The sequence below is a fragment of the Acipenser ruthenus genome, chromosome 8, assembly GCF_902713425.1.
Source record: "Acipenser ruthenus chromosome 8, fAciRut3.2 maternal haplotype, whole genome shotgun sequence".
NCBI classification, from domain to species: Eukaryota; Metazoa; Chordata; class Actinopteri; order Acipenseriformes; family Acipenseridae; genus Acipenser; species Acipenser ruthenus.
This window is the reverse complement of record NC_081196.1, coordinates 60,035,151-60,056,538: the sequence shown is the minus strand read 5'-3', so window position 1 is coordinate 60,056,538 and position 21,388 is coordinate 60,035,151. Positions and strand designations below refer to the sequence as shown.

Sequence of the window (21,388 nt, the reverse complement as noted above, 5' to 3'; positions counted from 1 at the left end):
CATACATCACATTAAGAAAAATCATCATCATCATAATAATAATAATAATAATAATAATAATAATAATAATAATAAGACAACTTAGAACTTCAAATCCCATTACCCATGTGGCAGTCACAGCCTTTGGCAGGCCAGGTAAAACTGCCCCTGGGCCTTAAGGAAGTTTTGCCACCGCAACATGTCTACAGCAAGTAGCTTTTTGGTGTGTAGTTGCAACAGATTTGCTAAATTCCTGAAATGCCCAAGTAACGTAATGCTCTTTTTATTACTAATTGCAACAAAACTGTGTCTAAATACTGCATTTTATTGCAGTATATTTTTGAAGGGCAAATAGTTTAACTGGTCCCTCTCAAGGTTTGAGAGACGAATGTTAACATGTTAATGTAAAAATTTTAACAATGGTAGGCATCTGTACAGTACAGTATTGTGAAAGGAAATTGCTGAAGTTACAGTGATGGATTAAAGTAAGGTCAACATCAGATACAGACAGAGAGTGGATATGGTCACATTAATGTACTTCTATAAAGAATCAGCAAGCAAACCTGCCACCTAGAGGTGAGCATTGTGATATTCTATAATGCAGATCTACAGTACTGGGCATTCACATTTTCAGCATATTGCAAAACTGTTCTGCATTTCTTCATACTGTAACTCTAAATATTCAATTGGTTAAAATAAAATAATGTAAGTTAGACGAGCATTTTAATACTGTGTCTTTCAATGTTTTAGAGGCAAAACATCAATGGGATTAATACCGTGTTAAAGGATGGCAGCATATTGATATGCCACATTGTGATAGAAATTTAAGAGCCATACTGTATACTGTAACTGTACTACAAACAGGAGGCTTTTAAAGAGCCAGGGAATTAAAAACTTACATTATGAAAGGTATCTAAACATTTTTATAAAACCCTCAGTTTGTATGAACTAAATCGTTGACTGCATACTGCATGCTTTTGAAACCAGTTAAACACTAAATAATTAAGATTAATGTTGAATCTAACAAATAATACCAATTGGCTTTGGCCTTATAATAAAAGAGGTAATGTAAAGCCTAAATTCATCAGTCGGACATCCTTGGCTTAGCTATGAATAGGATGCAGTATATGACTGGAAACAGTCAACCAACAAAGACAAATGTTTAGGGAGTTATGGTGCATACCTATTCATAGCCCAAGGTTTTGTAGCCCAATCAAGAGCTGCCTGTTTTTCTTTATTGTATTGTTTGTACTTCAGATAGGCATGCAATACATTAACAATGTTTCACTTTGCATGCATTCATACTGAATACTTACAGACTAAACCACTTTATTATAATCCCTTTGACAGTATTCCACGATTATGTTTTTATCACACATCATGAGGCACAATACTTATGTTAGGCAGTACTGCTATTTATTTTTAGCACTCAACAATTAAAATCCCATCTTGCATTACACTATAATCAAGCATGAATGAAGTGACCTACAGTTTGCATGGAAACAGTCCATTAAATATGCTTTCAGTTTTTAATGGCAGCTCTCATGGTGTGAGCAGACAATGAGATTTCAACACAGCTCACTTTATCTTAATCGTTTTGTACATACTGTTTTTAACGTCCTCTGTTTGTAGTGTAATGTCATTTTCCCTACGTGGGGGAGGGCCGACTACATTTTCCCATCAAAAAATTCTGCTTTTGTTTTTACCCTTGATGTTCAATTACTGGATCTTTCCTCGACAAGTTCAACTAAAAACAAATGACTTTACTATTTCCATTCCATTCTTCTGAAGGCTGCACAGTATTTTTTTGCATTTATAACATAAAGGCAAACATTTCTGATGTGGTTTGAGAGAACATTTTTGTAGTTGTGTTCAAAGTAATGTTACAGATCACGTGCAGTCTAGACAGACCTGATATGTTGATCTTTCACAAAAATGCATGGAGAAAAAAAAGCTTTGTTTTGTTTCGTGTATAATTGCTAGCTGTCATCATTTTGGTGGTTCAGCAGGTTTTGTTTTTTTGTTTTTTAAAACAACACAGCAAGCTATTAAAGTCAGACCTAACCATAATATTGTACTGGCTTTTGAACCTGGAATGATTCACATGGATTAGCACTGCTGTGCACACTGATACAGAAGTACTGTAGGTCCCAATGAGTAAATAAACTAATCTGAGAACCTCAATAATTTGTTGCATAGAATGTTTAGCCAAATGTCGTCACAGATTTGGTTATTCTGTATTTTAGCGAGGAAATATAGAACAGTAAAACCTATCCAATCCAGCCCCTCTACAAACCCACATGAATGTATAATTCGGCATGATTTTTGGGTCCTGACAAAATCCATATTGAAATAAATGGTGTGATACCCTCTACAATCCGGAACATCTATTCTGGAATTCGGCACGATACTGAAGTCTCTTCTGCCGAAAATCAATGTAAATCAATCCGGGTCAAGTGATTTTACTTTTCGCCTGAATCCTGCATGCAGGTACAGTATGAACAAGTGAATGCCATTCTACGGGAACAGTTTAAACAGGCTCATGCTAATAACAGGTAAGCACTTTGTTGAGGCACTGTTGTGTTTAATGTTTTTTACAGTAACTGTAATCCAGCACACTGTCTAATAACAGCACAATGATCTGGTCACAGGCGACACCAGATTCTACAGGTTTTACTGCAGAAGGCTGTGTTGTATAAAGTCAAATAACACAGTATGTTTAATAACTTCTTGTACAGTTTTAAGAAACTATTCCTATGATATAGGCATACTATAGCATACAAGCCTAAAGAAACAAATACCAAATAATCCCCTTCCAAGTTTCAGTATAAATGAATGACCTGCCAGGCTTTGGAAGCACAATGTTTTTCTGTCTCCTTTTCGATACCACTCTAGCTAACATACCTGCCCAACCTTGTTTCTGAACGTTGTCGTCTGTTTAGTGGAGTCAAGACAGAATGCAAATGCTCGATTCTGAAGCAGCATCCCAAGACAGACTGATGTAACTTAAAACGTGAGTATCGATGTTTCTTAAGAAACTGCACAGATGCCATTTCTTAATCAGTGTTAAGTTTATTTCATACATGCAGGGAAACCAGTCCAAGTATAGAACCGATTACCAGATGTTACATCTTTTACGACATTAAATACCCTTCTGCATAGGTGTCTCTCTCCTCCTCTTTCTCTGACACTTAACCAATAGAAAAGGTACAACACATTATTCTGTCACCATATATTTAATTTTGTGTGTGTCTGTGTGTATAATCTAGTGTGACGACCTCTGAACTCAGTGCATTCGTCAGACCCCTGGTGGTGCACCAAAAAGGTCCATACATCTGGTTTTTGTCATCTTCCTTGTTCCCATCTCTCCGTTTTGCCTGAGACCCTTTGAGTCCAGTGGCATTCTCTTATTCTCCCTGTGAACCTTTGGGTCCAACGGCAGTCCCTGGGAGCCTTTTAGCTCCTTTTATGCTTTGTATTCCCAAAAGTCTTAGAGCCTGGCCCCTTCTGGTCCACAGCATTGTTATCTTGTTAGCTTGCAGTCAATGTTGGACAAGAAGCTTGTAGACGCAAGGTCTCTTATCAATTGTAAGCAGTACATGCAATTTGAACCAAACAGTCTGCTATCTGCAATATTAGTCTCTTTTCAGAAAAGAACACCAGTATAGCTCTGCCAGTCCACATGTGTAGCAAACTGCTAATCAATTCTCGATCCATGTTTTCCAACACAGACATCTGATATTCTCGGCACTGCACCACAGATTACTAATTTTTGGCAACAAAATAGGGGTAAAAAAAAAACACCAGCAAGCTTGCCTTTGGCTAGGCTGAAGGGGAAATACAATACTCTTGAAATAAGCATCAAGATTCCAGACCTTGTCCGGTGGCCACAGTCTAGGGTGGGTTTAACCTTTCAATGTTTTCCATAAACTGCTTACGTGTGCTGCCTGATAAACCATATGCATTTCACACATGCGAACACAAAGTCATTGAGCAGTTCTCAAAATAGGTCACACGTTAAGGTAATTGATGTGTGCATGTGAGAAACAGAAGCTGAGGTCATTACAAAGAATTTGCTAACAGTATTTTCTAATAACTATTTTCTGAGAAATAACAAGCCCAATCATGACAAGACAACACTCAAGTCAAACTGGGCACAACAAAGTCAAATTAGGATTCCCCAGGACCAGGAATCTCTACTCGTTTCAGGACCCCCTAACCCAACATCACAACAAAGTCAAATTAGGATTCCCCAGGACCAGGAATCTCTACTCGTTTCAGGACCCCCCAACCCAACATCACAACAAAGTCAAATTAGGATTCCCCAGGACCAGGAATCTCTACTCGTTTCAGGACCCCCCAACCCAACATCACAACAAAGTCAAATTAGGATTCCCCAGGACCAGGAATCTCTACTCGTTTCAGGACCCCCTAACTCAACATCAATTGAGCTTCACAGTTTGTAAAACCTGCTTTTGTTTTGCTCAGATCTGAGCTTGTATTAAATTTGTCATAACAGAGTAAACATTACTAGTCACCCATATGAACAAGTATAAAAGAGAAAATCCAAACAGAAAATAGGTCTATACCAATTTGTGGTTTTCTTTAGAGATTATTCATGGCTATTACTAGCCCAGGTCGAAAAACAGCAAATGAGATGAGAATTCTTCATTGGCATTGAATATGGCTCTTATGCCTATATAAACAATGCTCAATGCAGATTAGGTGAGTTTATAAGTACACGTTATCATATTAAATATTTATATTATCACTTCTTTGTAGTCTGGACTATTGTTAACAGGATGTTTGGTTTAATTCTTATATCAAAACAAATCCCCGATTATAAAAAAAAAAATTATTGAGGAGAGGTATGTTAATTCGTAGATATCAGTTTTTTGTTTTTGTGCAAATTGTGCAACAGCTTCATCTCTAAACTCGTGGGCGTTTGCATGGTTTCCTCTTGTAATATTGATACAGTATCAGTTAGAGGATCTATATATTTCCTGTAACGTCACTGCGCTGCCAGAAAACTGATTCAATAACACAGGCCACCGACATCTCCACGAAACAAAACTCATCGATGTTTACAATCAGTTTTGCAGTTACAAAAAATAAACGATCATATTAACATTTTAAAAAGCCAACTCCCTGACAAAAACACGAGCGCACCGCTGCAACAGCCCTGGCCGAGCGAACGAGAAAGTGTTTTCTCGTCTTTCCCGAATCACTAAACCCACTCCCTCATTACCCTTCTTGTGTGATGTCGATGACACATCACAACACTCACTCTCACTGTCTGTCGCAGCAAAAGCAGATTGGAAAATGGCGACAAAATTATATCTTTGAACTATGCATCTTTTAGATGTACATGAACACAAACCATACAGCTGGGTAGTGACCATGTTAAACAAAACCTCCAATTCGCTTTCTCTTTATACATTGTAAAGAAAACACTTGTTTTCAAGAATATTATATTCCCATCTCATTTCAGGCCGCGGCCCTGAAGAAAAAAAAAAAACATGACAGTATTTCCCCCAAATGCGATTATTGACAAGCTCAAATCACCAACGAGCAACATGCTATAGGCTGCGTGCATATGTATCCCCTGTGCAATTCAACTGCTGCCTGTCACTCTCACCGTGTCGCCGTCGGACCCGAGCCCGCTGTCAGTTCATCGTAATACACAAAACAAGGGAGTCCTTCAGACAGGAACAACCGATACTGAAAAATGAATCTGAAACGCGGCCAGGCTACTTGTCGAGCACAGATACAACGATGGAGGGGGCGCACAGTGACGTCACTAGGATTAATGTTTGTGAAATCACACAAATGTCAAGAATAAAAATGTGGTCTGGCAGAATAGTTTCTGAAACGACTTTTAATAACTGCATTGGTAACTAATTAAGTAATAGTCTATGCCAACGTATTTTACAAATATGTGTTTAAATACAAAATAGTAGGTTTCGCGTGAATTATAGACTGTATGTTTCTGCCTGTGCAAAACAAATACATCAGATACATAATAAATGAAATATGTACTATGGAAGATGCTTCCCCTTTAGTGGAAATTCAGTAAGATCCTCATAGAGTGTCACATTCTTATTTCCCCCCATGTGTTCCATCATTAGGTCATTTTTTCGATTTTCATTCATGCAGGCAACGGAGTTCATTTCAGTTTCACAGGTTGTCAGAATGGAGGGATTGAGGTGTACAGCGGCAGAGCTAATAGAACACATTTTAACTAGACCTGGAATCATAAATACTCTTTCAAATGCACTTGATTAAAGGGCATCGGCTGAAGCACACCCTGTACATACCACTGTCAATTCAGAAATTAACAGTTTGTTTCATAGGGAGAAGGGGTTGTAGCATTCTGTGGTCCGTGGTCCGGAACACTCAGTCACAATGGTCCGGACCACTCCAGCTGTCCCTGTTATGTTATAATTGCACAGTTTCCTTTTCATTTTCTTTATTGGCAGTTATGTTATTTTCCAAATACGTATCTTTCAGTAATACATGCCAGTGTTTAAGTTTATAATAATGTGTTTGGACACGTTACCATTATCATGTGTATTTAGAAAATTGATTTTACACTTCCAGAAACGTTATCCTTTATATAAGGTAAATATTTTCTTGTTTTAAAACTTGCCGATATAATATATAGCCTACATATGCATTATGATAGCCTTAAGTACAAAATTCACAATGACAATAATAAAACAAACATGGTGTAGCAGGTTCATAGAGATTTAGTTGTTGTAGATATATTGTTTTTAAATGTCTTACCATGTTTTTCTATGTGTTGTTTAAAGTTATGTTGACGTTGAATAGTACTTCTGCACTTTTGACAATGCCAGTGGCTTCTGTTTACTTTTGAATAACTTTTCATTTCAGCACAATAACAGGTAATGATGCACTTGTCTGTGGAAATAAACAATAATAATATATACTACTACTAATAATAATCTTGATTTTATCTCCTGTTTTGTCATACTTGTACTTGCTAGAACCGAAGTCATTGTATTTTATCTTGCTCTTAATTGTATTATTACTTTTACTGTGATTCTTGAAATGTACTAGCACTGTAAGTCGCCCTGGATAAGGGCATCTGCTAAGAAATAAATAAATAAATAAATAAATAAATAAATAAATAATAATAATAATATAGCGCCTTTCATAACCAAATATCTAAACGCGCTTCACAAATAAGGGAAAAACAGATACAATAACACTAAAACAACCATGACTTATACAAAGTGATCTACAAAATACTAACACAATTAGAAATAAAGAATATAATAACAGCAGGAAAAAAAGCAAATTAAATAAGTGGCTTTTTAGGCGAGATTCAAAAACAGACATCAACTCATAATCTCTGATCTCAATAGGAAGTGTTTCTGTTTCTACACCTAGGTGCGTAGAACAATGTTACATGAGAAAAAAGTTTGCAAATTGAAAGGATTGTATAATGGTTATTAACCAAAAATATTGATTGAAATAAGAATAACATGTTTAAAGCGTTGCGAGTTTACAAAATTAATAATCACAGTGTATCTTCTTCCAATTATTTAACGTTAAGAAACAAAAACGACACAAACACAATGTCTTTTGTGTGCGATTACGTCACCTACCAGCCCTACTGCTGCCTATCCCCGTGCACGTTACAATATATATATATATATATATATATATATATATATATATATATATATAAAGACGTGTAAATAAAATATGTCAGCATTGTCTAATAGTAAATGTCTGTTTTGCACTGTATTTGTGTCATTTTTGTTTCTTAATGTTAAATAATTGGAAGAAGATACACTGTGATTATTAATAATTTGAAAGAGTATTTATGATTCCAGGTCTAGTTAAAATGTGTTCTATTAGCTCTGCCGCTGTTCACCTCAATCCCTCCATTCTGACAACCTGTGAAACTGAAATGAACTCCGTTGCCTGACGCGAGAGTATTTTATGATGTGACGTCACTGACCTTGTTTGAATTTTCAGTATGTAGTGTATGCGATTTCACCATGTAGTGTATACGATTTCACCATGTAGTGTATGAGATTTCACCATGTAGTGTATACGATTTCACCATGTAGTGTATGTGATTTCACCATGTAGTGTATGAGATTTCACCATGTAGTGTATGAGATTTCACCATGTAGTGTATGAGATTTCACCATGTAGTGTATGCGATTTCACCATGTAGTGTATGAGATTTCACCATGTAGTGTATGAGATTTCACCATGTAGTGTATGAGATTTCACCATGTAGTGTATACGATTTCACCATGTAGTGTATGAGATTTCACCATGTAGTGTATGAGATTTCACCATGTAGTGTATACGATTTCACCATGTAGTGTATACGATTTCACCATGTAGTGTATGAAATTTCACCATGTAGTGTATGAGATTTCACCATGTAGTGTATACGATTTCACTATGTAGTGTATACGATTTCACCATGTAGTGTATACGATTTCACCATGTAGTGTATGAGATTTCACCATGTAGTGTATGCGATTTCACCATGTAGTGTATACGATTTCACCATGTAGTGTATACGATTTCACCATGTAGTGTATGAGATTTCACCATGTAGTGTATGAGATTTCACCATGTAGTGTATGAGATTTCACCATGTAGTGTATGCGATTTCACCATGTAGTGTATACGATTTCACCATGTAGTGTATACGATTTCACCATGTAGTGTATGCGATTTCACCATGTAGTGTATGAGATTTCACCATGTAGTGTATGCGATTTCACCATGTAGTGTATGCGATTTCACCATGTAGTGTATGCGATTTCACCATGTAGTGTATGCGATTTCACCATGTAGTGTATGAGATTTCACCATGTAGTGTATACGATTTCACCATGTAGTGTATGCGATTTCACCATGTAGTGTATGCGATTTCACCATGTAGTGTATGCGATTTCACCATGTAGTGTATGCGATTTCACCATGTAGTGTATGAGATTTCACCATGTAGTGTATACGATTTCACCATGTAGTGTATGAGATTTCACCATGTAGTGTATACGATTTCACCATGTAGTGTATACGATTTCACCATGTAGTGTATGCGATTTCACCATGTAGTGTATACGATTTCACCATGTAGTGTATGAGATTTCACCATGTAGTGTATGAGATTTCACCATGTAGTGTATGCGATTTCACCATGTAGTGTATACGATTTCACCATGTAGTGTATACGATTTCACCATGTAGTGTATGCGATTTCACCATGTAGTGTATGAGATTTCACCATGTAGTGTATGCGATTTCACCATGTAGTGTATACGATTTCACCATGTAGTGTATGAGATTTCACCATGTAGTGTATGCGATTTCACCATGTAGTGTATGAGATTTCACCATGTAGTGTATACGATTTCACCATGTAGTGTATACGATTTCACCATGTAGTGTATGCGATTTCACCATGTAGTGTATACGATTTCACCATGTAGTGTATGAGATTTCACCATGTAGTGTATGAGATTTCACCATGTAGTGTATGCGATTTCACCATGTAGTGTATACGATTTCACCATGTAGTGTATACGATTTCACCATGTAGTGTATGCGATTTCACCATGTAGTGTATGAGATTTCACCATGTAGTGTATGCGATTTCACCATGTAGTGTATGCGATTTCACCATGTAGTGTATGCGATTTCACCATGTAGTGTATACGATTTCACCATGTAGTGTATGCGATTTCACCATGTAGTGTATACGATTTCACCATGTAGTGTATACGATTTCACCATATAGTGTATGCGATTTCACCATGTAGTGTATGAGATTTCACCATGTAGTGTATGCGATTTCACCATGTAGTGTATGCGATTTCACCATGTAGTGTATGCGATTTCACTATGTAGTGTATGAGATTTCAGTGTGTACCGCATGCAATTTCAGTGTGTAGTGTATGAGGTGTCAGTTTAAATTATGTCCCTAACGGCGCCTCATAGAGAACTCCACAGAGCAGGATACCATAGTGGCCCAACGCCCTATTAAGTGGCTTTACATTGGTGTTTCCATTTCTCTCTCTCTCTCTCTCTCTCTCTCTCTCTCTCTCTCTCTCTCTCTCTCTCTCTCTCTCTCTCTCTCTCTCCTCGCAATAAATATACACTGTTGTGAGCTTCCTTGACAACAGTTGTAGTAGCATAACCATGTGATTAACCCATCCCCCTCAAGGTATGTCATTTCAATTCTTACCAATTGGTCTAATTAAGTAATTTAGAGCACAGTTGGAACAAAAACCAGGAGGGACACCGGCCCTCCAGGACTGGAATTGCCCACCCCTGGTCTGTAGAATATCTCACTAACCTGAAGCAGCTGTTTTTGGTATCTTAAAGCGCTCTGAAAAACAAAAATGTCATCCATTTATAGTTTTTTCTGCATGGTGTGTGTTTTTACATGTATATATTGCTATGTGTACTATGTGTTGTGTGTTGTATCGTTTTGTGTTGCTGTTCCATGTTTTGTCTATGTCCTGAGTGCCTGTGCATGTGAGCGAGTGCACCTGTATGGTGAGGGGGAGCGTGATCGAGTCATGGCACCAGTGTGCTTGTGAATGTTCTCCAATTGTGTTGTGTTTGTGCCTCGTTCTATTTGTGGGGTCCAAGAATGTGTCTTGTTATGTCTACATGTTACATGTTTTCGCTGGGTTTTGTGTATAAAGGGGAAGTGGGCTGTGTTGTGTGCTGACCCTTGCTGAATAATCTGGTGAACAAGATCTTGCTGTGGTCGTCTGGCTCCTTATTTCCACTCACCGTTACAATATATTACACACACACACACACACACACACACACACACATATATATATGTACTGTACATACATTAAATGAAATACATTTTCATCCTGAGAATTATTTAAGTTTTTTTGGGGGTGTTAGGGGTGGTGTAAGTGAAACAGGGGAATACCTTCAGTATGATTCACTTCTTAATGAGGTAATGATGCAATCCTGAGATCAAACTAAAAGAACACAGACAAAGCCATTCACCAGAACATGTGTTCACTTCACTTTCAGTGTTCCCTCAGTGTCTTTGAATGATGTGGTCCTAATCACCCATCTCCAGAACTTACCTTTTCAGCAAATTCAGTACAATGTCTTCTTTTGAAACTTTTGAGTCCTGGAGCTGATGGGTTTTTTATTTTTATTTAGATACCTTCAAATGTCTGCCTTTCAATTACAACCTCATGAACAAACTAATTCAATGTTCTTCTTATAAACTGTAATTGAACATAAGCAGTTTGAGATTCGTCACTGGATTTCAGTAGGTTAGGATATTTTGTTTTTGCTAGGAATGTTGTGTGTGATTTGTGCACATTCTGTCCCAATTTAGCCCTGCAGTGTTCTGTAGTGTTTCTGGGGTTTTCAGTGTATGTTTTTGACTTCAGGCGGCTCAACAAGCATTAATCCAAGGGCATCAAGTTAGGGGAGCCTAGTCCTCTCAGCTGTGTTATTTAGGTAGGTGTGAAAATCCCATGTTCTGTAATAATGTAGTCTTTTCCTATGGTGCACTGTTAATGAATCACATTGTATATCTACAGTATAATGTATTTCAGTAGTTCAACACAACCTGTCAGTGGCTGTGGCCTAGCTGGGAATTTCAAACCAGGTCTGAAGTTTTGTAGGACCGTCTTTGGCCCCTAGGACTGGGTTTGACCACCCCTGGCCTACACAGGAGCGAGCATTTCATTTAATCAATTTAAGAATTACTTCATTTTCTTTCTCCAACTAAATAAAAAATCTTTTAGACATCACAATATCCATTAAATTAAAGAATATAAATGTTTATATAAAGGTTTTCCTGCAATAAAAAAACAGGAACTGTTATGTTGGAATATTAGACAAATAAAGTGTAAACTATTCAATAATTTTAGTACACAATAAATCTACAGAAAAATAGCCTTGCCCTTATCTGCTTGCAAGCAGAGCAGTGTTAGATATGGAAGGTTCTTTTTGGCAGTCAAAGTGAGATTTACTTGTAGTCCACAGTTTTGAATCCAAGGTCTTTCTGTAATAAGAAAACCTCGTAGCAGAAGGGAGCATTCCACGAATTAGGGGAGTTGTGTCCAGTCACAGTCCTTATCAAATAAGCAGCGACTTTCTTGGGAGAAAACTGATTTCATGCTGTGAATTTGGAGAAGTGCTTACAATGGTGTTTCATATTAATCAAAACAATAGTCTTGGCAAGGGTGTCTGAATCCTGCTTGTGCAGGCAACTTTTAGAAACAGAGAGAGAGAGAGAGGTCAGGCTTGGTCCAACCATGGTACAAGTTAATATAAGGCTATTATACTTAACATATTTATTATAGCTTGAATTTAAATGAAAATAACTGACTTGCCACTGTATGCTTAGTGGTCTTATTCAAAGGCTTATGATAAACCCCTACACTCTTTGTCAAATACACACATTTGTATATGATGTTAAACTGGCCCATTGACAACACACTGAAAAGGCAACATAATATGCGGCTAGGAGGGACATATATTTTTGACTCAGCTAAATGTAATCAAATAGAGCTAGTTTTACATATTAAAAACATCTCTCATATATACACATATACTTGTATTATAGCAAGGATTCTGTGAACTTTGGTCCACCTGACTTTTTAGAAAAAGGAGTAGGAAAAAGAGAGCTATGAAATCATGCCAATATTTTTTGGCAAGAAGTTATATTCAATCAGTTTTGAAAAAGGAGTTAACCAGATCCCTCTAGAATGAATCATTAACTTAAAGATAAGAAATGTCAAGGCCGAGTGATGATTAGATTTACTTGGGACTTCTGATATATTCAATGGAGGGAAAAGCCTATAAAAACCAAGGTAAAACCCCAGTCAAGTATCACGCGACTTGCTAACTACAAGCTGATGTGATCCATGCTCTGAGGATCTCTGAAAAACTGATTGCTGTTTGGTCGTATTCACAAGTCTCTGCCTTCTGAAGACAGTTCTTATTTTTCAATATATCCTACACTACACTTCCATATATTGGAATGTAAGCATATATTTGAATTTAATATCTCTTTTATGTTGATGCATTGCTATAAGGTATATAAATTCTGTTTTAGTCTTAAGAGAGTGATATATATATATATATATATATATATATATATATATATATATATATATATATATATATATATATATATATATATATATATAGAATGTTCTAGAATTTAGTGGTGGGCGTTTTTTAGCTTTTTGCATTTTATAGCCCAAGAGCTAAATATATAATAACCATATTCGTATTATTGTATTGAAGTACTAATGCTGTTAAACCTATAAAGGTACTGGATCACCCAAACTGCTTTTTACTTGGGATTTACAGTGGTCTGCGCAACCAACCAATCCAATTTTTAAAGCATTTAATAAACAGAAAAGAGCACTACTACTGCTCTTATTCATTAAAACTTCAAATTAAATGAGTCTGTGTGATTTTCTTGATTATTAAAAAGTCATCTGGATACGTTGCAAGCCCAGTGCATGAACGATCCACTTACAGGAGTCCGAAACATCTTAACGTCCTCCTGAACGTCTCCCCTGAGTTTAAGAGTGTGCTCAGAGTATATATATAAATAAAGAGTATGTGTGAGAATTCTGAAAACACACTAAAATGTGGAGAAATATTTAACTTATTCAAAATAGCAATACAAAAATATCTCTGTATTCTCTGTTTAATGCATACATTTTCCTAATTTCTAGGGACCTGATCAATTGTACATGGACTTATAATGTCACATCTTTCATGAAGATGTAAAAATCTGTATGCAACACAGACATCAAGACAGAAAGAAAGACGGCTCACATGAACTGTGAATGCATTCAGTTTTATTTGAGTAGGAAGATTTTAAACTGGCTGCCTTTTGTCTATAGGCACCTCAAAATGTACAACAAAATTGAACCACTGATTCCAGCAGAATACAAAAATACACATCTCAGTGAATTCCATACAGTAATAAATAGGAAATAATCATGCATTCTACCATACAAAGGCACAGAAAAACAGTCACTTAGTAGTCATAAAAATTACTACATTAACAAAGTCACCCAAATATCTATACAAGTAAATGTAACATTATATTCCAAAGGTGAAAACACATTAAACATTTTCTTAAATTGTATGCAATAAATACTCAAATATTGTATATATAATATTAAAAATAAAACTGTGCCCTTGTAAACAGTATGTAAACAAATAAAACACTTCTCCTTAGCGTTATTAACACAACGTCAACGATACATTATTCTGCTCTGTAAATAGTTCAGTCAGATCAATTGGTGTGAAACCTGGCAGTTTAAAGCTTCACATATCAATGCATCTGGAAAATCCAGTGACATCAACACCCTTTGAAAAACTTACTGCAAAATATATGCCATGTTACTAAAATAAGCCAGGGTGAAAGGCAGCACTTTGGATGCAGTGGGGTACATTGAATTGATCCAAACGACAAAGGTTTTGAAAATCAAACACCCAGCTGGGCATGCTAGTCTCTTTATTTACTTCTGTAAAAATATGAGAAACTGTTTAGATCATTAAAGCAGACCCCTCTGTGCCTGAGCACTGCAGTATATTTGAGGCGGCAAACAGCACATGTTGAGAAATGATAATACAAAAAAAAAAAAGTTCAAAAGAAATAGACTTTCGGTTCCTTAAGGCTTCGTAAATGAAGTTCAGAAATGCATTTTTGGAGTGTAGATTTTGAGTGGCCTGGTTTACTTGGTGATGCCACTGTGTGAAGCAAAGCCATCCTTTCAGAGGGGGAAAAATACAATTCTTAATAGTGCGGAGAGTGTCATTTCGAATGTTTACTCCTTTCCTACAGTGCCAGTGTCAATGAGATACCATGGTTAGCTATTACAGGAAGTACAAGACTTCCACCTTGTCATGTTTAAGCAGCAACTGCACATCAAGCAACACAGTAAGTTACACCAACCATTGACATGTGTAAAAAGTAACAGTAACTACAGTCATCTTTTCATTAAATTGATAGCCACACGTATTCCAACGGAGGAACAAGGCTTAAAAAAACATCCTTCACAATCATGTAATCAACTGGAGCATTGTTAGGAAGCACAGATATATAGGGTAAACAGGGTTACAGAAGCACGGATATATAGGGTAAACAGGGTTACAGAAGCACGGATATATAGGGTAAACAGGGTTACAGAAGCACGGATGTATAGGGTAAACAGGGTTACAGAAGCACGGATATATAGGGTAAACAGGGTTACAGAAGCACGGATATATAGGGTAAACAGGGTTACAGAAGCATGGATGTATAGGGTAAACAGGGTTACAGAAGCACGGATGTATAGGGTAAACAGGGTTACAGAAGCACGAATATATAGGGTAACAGGGTTACAGAAGCACGGATATATAGGGTAAACAGGGTTACAGAAGCACGGATATATAGGGTAAAAAGGGTTACAGAAGCATGGATATATAGGGTAAACAGGGTTACAGAAGCACGGATATATAGGGTAAACAGGGTTACAGAAGCACGGATATATAGGGTAAAAAGGGTTACAGAAGCATGGATATATAGGGTAAACAGGGTTACAGAAGCACGGATATATAGGGTAAACAGGGTTACAGAAGCACGGATATATAGGGTAAACAGGGTTACAGAAGCACGGATATATAGGGTAAACAGGGTTACAGAAGCACGGATATATAGGGTAAACAGGGTTACAGAAGCACGGATATATAGGGTAAACAGGGTTACAGAAGCACGGATATATAGGGTAAACAGGGTTACAGAAGCACGGACATATAGGGTAAACAGGGTTACAGAAGCATGGATATATAGGGTAAACAGGGTTACAGAAGCATGGATATATAGGGTAAACAGGGTTACAGAAGCACGGATATATAGGGTAAACAGGGTTACAGAAGCATGGATATATAGGGTAAACAGGGTTACAGAAGCACGGATATATAGGGTAAACAGGGTTACAGAACAAGTTGTGGCAAAGACTAATGTCCGTAATAAAGATGTATTATTATTATTATTATTATTATTATTATTATTATTATTATTATTATTATCTGCTCCCTATTTTACTGTATTTAATCCTGCACTTAACCCAATCTGTAGTAATTTGTATTTCACTTGCACTAGTATCTAACCCTGATGTAACTATCAACACTGTTATCTGCTCTTGAACTGCCTCGATATCAAATCGTACTGTGTTTTGTATTTGCTCTTATTAGGACTGAAGTCATTGTATTTCGTATCTTGCTCTTAACTGTACTGTAATTCTTGATATGAATTTTTTGTATACAACTGTAAGTCGCCCTGGGTAAGCTAATAACTAAATAAATAATAATAATAATAATAATAATAATAATAATAATAATAATAATAATAATAATAATAATAATAATAATAATAATTAGAAGCAGGAAGAGATTGTAGCATTGTTATTTAAATTAAACATGTTACATCAAACCCATTTTTGTTTCTTTATTATTATTATTATTATTATTATTATTAGGGTTCAGTTACTGTATTTCAGCTATTCTTTCCAATGATCTGGGAGGTGAATGGAAGAGGAGCTCCTGTATGTTTAAGTGTCATGCATTAACACTGAGCAAGGTGTCTGAAATCCTATTCAAGCCATACAACTGCAGCCATACACTAATGTACCACTGATCTCATTCTTCAAATAGAGACTGGACACCAAAATACCGTTTTAGCTACTGGTTGGTGCTTAGAACATACTTCATGTGCAGCTGGTGCCACTAAGGAATCCCTACACCCAACAAATACATATTCCAATAAGTGGGCATATTGCACATGTCTGTACAGTTTTTACTAGAACACTGGTACCACGTTATTCCTTAATCTTTGGTTATCAGTCTAGCATTAAAGCTGAAAGAAACGGGCAAACCCTCCCAAATAGTTAAAAGAAATGTGAAAGATGACTTAACAGTCTCTCTGGACAATAAAGGGCTCTTGCAGAGTAAAAGTTTGATGAAATTAGTTTAGTATGGAATTAATTCATGATTAAATATCTAAAAAAAAAAAAAAAGTAGTTGATTTTCATTTATTACAACATTCAGCATAAAGGGAAGTGACAAAAATGTCTTGTTCCCTGATTGAACTCAACAACTGATATTGAAATCAAATGTTCTTACCCCCAGTGAAATGAACTAAGCTGCAGTATTTGTTTCCACTGGAATCCTGGCTTGCAGTCTGGGGGAAGGACTGAGGCACAAGGAGGTATACTGGCATGCCACACTATGTGCTGATCTGGGATTTGAATCCATACACAATACTGTTCTTTCTTTTTATAAAACACCTTCCCCTGTTACTCCCGTGTCGCCTCTTGTTATAAAAAATAAAAATGAAAGCTGATTTTGATTGATATTTTATGTTACAGTTCTGCAGCAATACCGAAGGGAGATACTAATTTTTGCTGGATTTCTTCAGGTTGCATTGAGACACCCAGAGCACACCTTCATGACGTCAACATGCTCAAGTCAAAGCACTACCGTGGATCAGGTGAACGATAACTCTTTCTTACGCTGTGCTTCCACGCCAGCAGGCTTCAGAAAAGCAAACTTGCTGACGTCTAGTAAACAATCAAGCCCAAGAAAATCGATTTCTTCCCTGGCTGCTACAGAAACAGGACTTACAAGTTTATTATTTAAAAAAGACACCCCAGCCACTAAATCTGCAAAATCCCTGGCCACTGCATTGTGATTCTGCAGACTGAAAATAATACTGTAAGTTGCTTAAGTTTGGGCAGTGTTTGATTTAAAAAAAAAAAAAAAAAGGGTAAAAACAGTTTTGTATACAAGCTAGATTTAAATGCTTGAACGGGTCACTGCAGATTCTGCATTGCAAAAAAATTAAACATAATTTCATATAGAAAAGGTTATTGGCCTGGGTTTGTAAACAGCAGAAATTATTACTGTTGTAATATCAAGTAAATAAGCAATCTTTTAACAGAGCATTTCAACCTAAATAAGCAACAGCAGTAAAAAATGAACTAAAAATGCATTCTTGTATAAAATATCAAATTACACAATTTTTCACACCACTAATATATAATATATACCAACACTGGAGCCACCCAGACAGATATTAAAATATCCTAGACGACTGATAACCAGTTATCAGAACTGTAGTATATAAAGGTTAGAGAATACTTCAAAGAGGTACAGATATGAATAGTCAGAATTGTGGTAAACATTATTAGTGCACCAAATGTCATTGAAGATCAGAAGCAAAACAGCTCTTTGCCTGCATGCAAGTCTGAAGGACATCTGCATCACAAGACTAGTTTCAAGATGTGAAATGTGCCAAATTCTGTTTATAGAGAAACAGAGCTGGGCTTTTTCTCAAACCTGGCCACTGCAATTTTTAAAATCAACGCTCAACTTCCTGGGCTTGAATTTAAATAATACAGACTGAATATCTTACAAGGGGTGATTTAAGTAGTGAAATAGAGTACACACACTTCTGCATAAAAAACGGAAATCGCAGGGCTCAGTATTTGACTTTTCTGCCTATTTCACTTCAAACTTTTCTGACTGCCTATGTCATGTAGGCTCTCTTTCATAATAATTCAATCATGTACAGAAACACAAGGATTATGTACAAAATCACATGTTGATTTAATAAAGTACACAAGTAAATGAGAGCCATCTTCCATTCCAGGGGTTCCAAGGTTAGGAAGACATGGCACAGCTACAGTGCAGACTGTGTCATCCAAACTGAGACTGACTTACAAATCAGAGGTAATCAGAGATTCCTTTTAATAAGAACACCTGTCAATATTGACCACTTGAATGGTCAATATAAGCAGGTTTGACAGCACAATTCTTTTAGCACAGGTGCACTTTTAGTGACAATGATACTTTATGCAGCACACGAGTCAGTAAATGGAGCTACATTCTGCTTCTTACAGACATTAACCCAACAAGACGCTTCAGTTATGGAATGGTGGTCTTATGTGCTAACTGTGCCCCCTGCTGGATCAATTATGTATTGTGTGCAAGGGAGTTCCCTAGGATTACATATTGAGTGCAAGGGGGTTTCCTATGATTAGGTATTGCATGCAAAGGGGTTCCCTATGATTACCTATTGTGTGCTTGCAGTGTCTGTACCATGATTGCAAACATCTAAGAAGCTGACGGTGGAATAACTGCTTACGACTAAACCAAACATACTGTTTATAATTATTTTCATTTGGTAGTTCATCAATAATATGGTCACTCTTCCTTTTTGGCAAATGCTCTCACTAGGAAGCATAGTTGAATATGTTGATTGCTGATCTTTTGGAAGCATTTTTAAGTACGTCAGCCCATTTTTTTATTTATTTTTTACCGGCCCCATGATCTTTTAAATTGACATTCAAAGGTTTTGATTGGTGAGAAACTGGCAAAGATTGTTTTGTTGTTCTGCATTAAAAAGACATTTGAAGTAAAACATTAAATAAAAATCATCATCATCATCAAATAAATAAAATATTGCACCACAATCAGGATATATTGCAAGATGTATCTTGCTTGTGTGGAATAAATCACGTCTATTCTAAATGCACAGCGCTCAGGTGCAATATATACACACAATACATGGATTGATCTGTCTATATTACTATAGGTAATAAAAGGATTATAAATAATGATATTAATGATGTGCATTTTCTTTGTGTTACTCTTTTGCAAGTGATGCAAGTCAGCTGCATTAGTCTGGATTTTAACCCATATATAACCATAGAAACACAGAGATAAAAGTAGTGCATTGGCTATCTATCACAATAGATTCAGCAACAGACTACCTCACAGAACTAAGCCGATTGTATTGTATTGTATGTACTGGATCCAGGATTTTGTTGTTATTTAAAACGATAACTGATGCTTTTTAAAGACTAAAACACACCCTCAGCAACAGCGTATCAGAAAACTGTCATGATGACTGAGTGTCTCACGTTGTTGAAATCCAAATGATTTCATCCAAGCTGAATGTTAAAGGGAAATAGCTCGATAAAAATTCATTTGAACACATTCATTTGGTACTGGTTGTCACAGAGCTATTCAATAGTTTGAATATTATAGTGGGGTTTCCTTTTTAGTTTAAATTAAAAACAAAATTGTATTTCCTTTTTCGTTTTTTAACCTTTGGGGATAATTCTGGGAGATAGCCTTGTAATAAAATCCTAGTTTAAAACTCAATCCTATCGTAATCTCCTATGGATAAATCACACTACATAATAAATAACTTAGTCATATAATGCACAACCAATATGGCACAGATGCTACGGTTCACACCTACAAGTCCTTGTCACAATAGTTTCATGCAAAGAATAGAAAAAAGGCTACTTTAGAGCAAGGAGATACTTCAGTAGTAACAAATGACATGATATTAAATAGATATAAAAGTTGTTCAAGTGTTTTTTCGCTTGTAAAAAACAAAAGTACAATAAATGCAATACCATGCAGTAGAAGATAATTCCAAGCCAGGCAGGCACACCATGCATTATAATGTCACTGCAGTACACAGGTTTCTTAGCCTTTCAAACATTCTCATACTTGGTCACTGATTGATATGTCCAAGGGCTTGGCCAGTGTTTAATAATAAAAAAGCAACAACTGGCCAGCTCCCATCTGTTCTACAGTATGCTAGTCATTTCTGAAGTGTTTTCTCACGTTGCCAAAGCCGATGGTCTGTCTTAAAGTGATATGCTAATTGAAGCCCCACTCAGATCGATGGCACGCTCGTTTTGGAAGTCCTACATTTTGCTACTTCTGTATTTCTGTGGTAAGGCAGGTTTGTGTAAACACTCCTGCTTTTTAAATTTTTTTATAAACCAACAGGTGCATATGTGGCTGTGCCATGCGTGCACAACATTAAATGGCTTTTAAAAAGATTTACAACTTCTTATATCTTTCTTTCTTTTGGCACAAACCTTTTAAAAATCATAACAGATCCAACATTCCTCTCCCTGAAACATAAACAAGCCCCCTCTCTCCTTCCATGCAAGTTTCTTTCAGTCTGTCCCAAGCTCTCGCCCCCCTCTCTCCTTGTTTATATTTAAAGCACTGGGGGTCTTGAAGGCTGAGAAATGATCCTCCCTCACTCAGGCAGACTGTGGAAGCTTACAGGTCTGACAGGGTGTTCTTGGCGAGTTCTTTAATTCCCTGGAGAATTCGCTTCATATGGCCCACCTTCGATATCCCCAGGTCCTAAAAAAAAAAAAAAAAAACACAAAAACAAAAACAAAAAACATTGTCTCGTTAGGCTTGTGCTTTTAAATTGGCTTGCTGTGTTTCCAGCTAGCATGCTAGCATTGACTTGAGAAAAGCATTTTCAGTCCTGTAATGCCCAAGCCTTTGTGAAATGACAAAAAGCTACTTT

At 36.5% G+C, this 21,388-nt stretch overlaps 2 protein-coding genes across 10 annotated transcripts in view; both read right to left on the bottom strand.

Moving 5' to 3' along the window:
* LOC117406625 (A-kinase anchor protein 11) overlaps positions 1–5,718 on the bottom strand; it is a 36,159-nt gene extending 30,441 nt beyond the window's left edge. For both annotated transcript variants that reach the window (XM_034010788.3, XM_034010790.3), the window contains exon 1: positions 5,618–5,718. The gene's annotated coding sequence lies outside the window, so the exon portion shown is untranslated. The remainder of the gene's footprint in view (positions 1–5,617) is intronic.
* An 8,109-nt stretch (positions 5,719–13,827) lies between these two features.
* LOC117407216 (diacylglycerol kinase eta-like) overlaps positions 13,828–21,388 on the bottom strand; it is an 84,182-nt gene continuing 76,621 nt past the window's right edge. For all 8 annotated transcript variants that reach the window (XM_059029387.1, XM_059029388.1, XM_059029389.1 and 5 more), the window contains one exon: positions 13,828–21,216. In XM_059029387.1, coding sequence (XP_058885370.1) covers positions 21,130–21,216 — 87 coding nt within the window. In that variant the 3' untranslated portion in view covers positions 13,828–21,129. The remainder of the gene's footprint in view (positions 21,217–21,388) is intronic.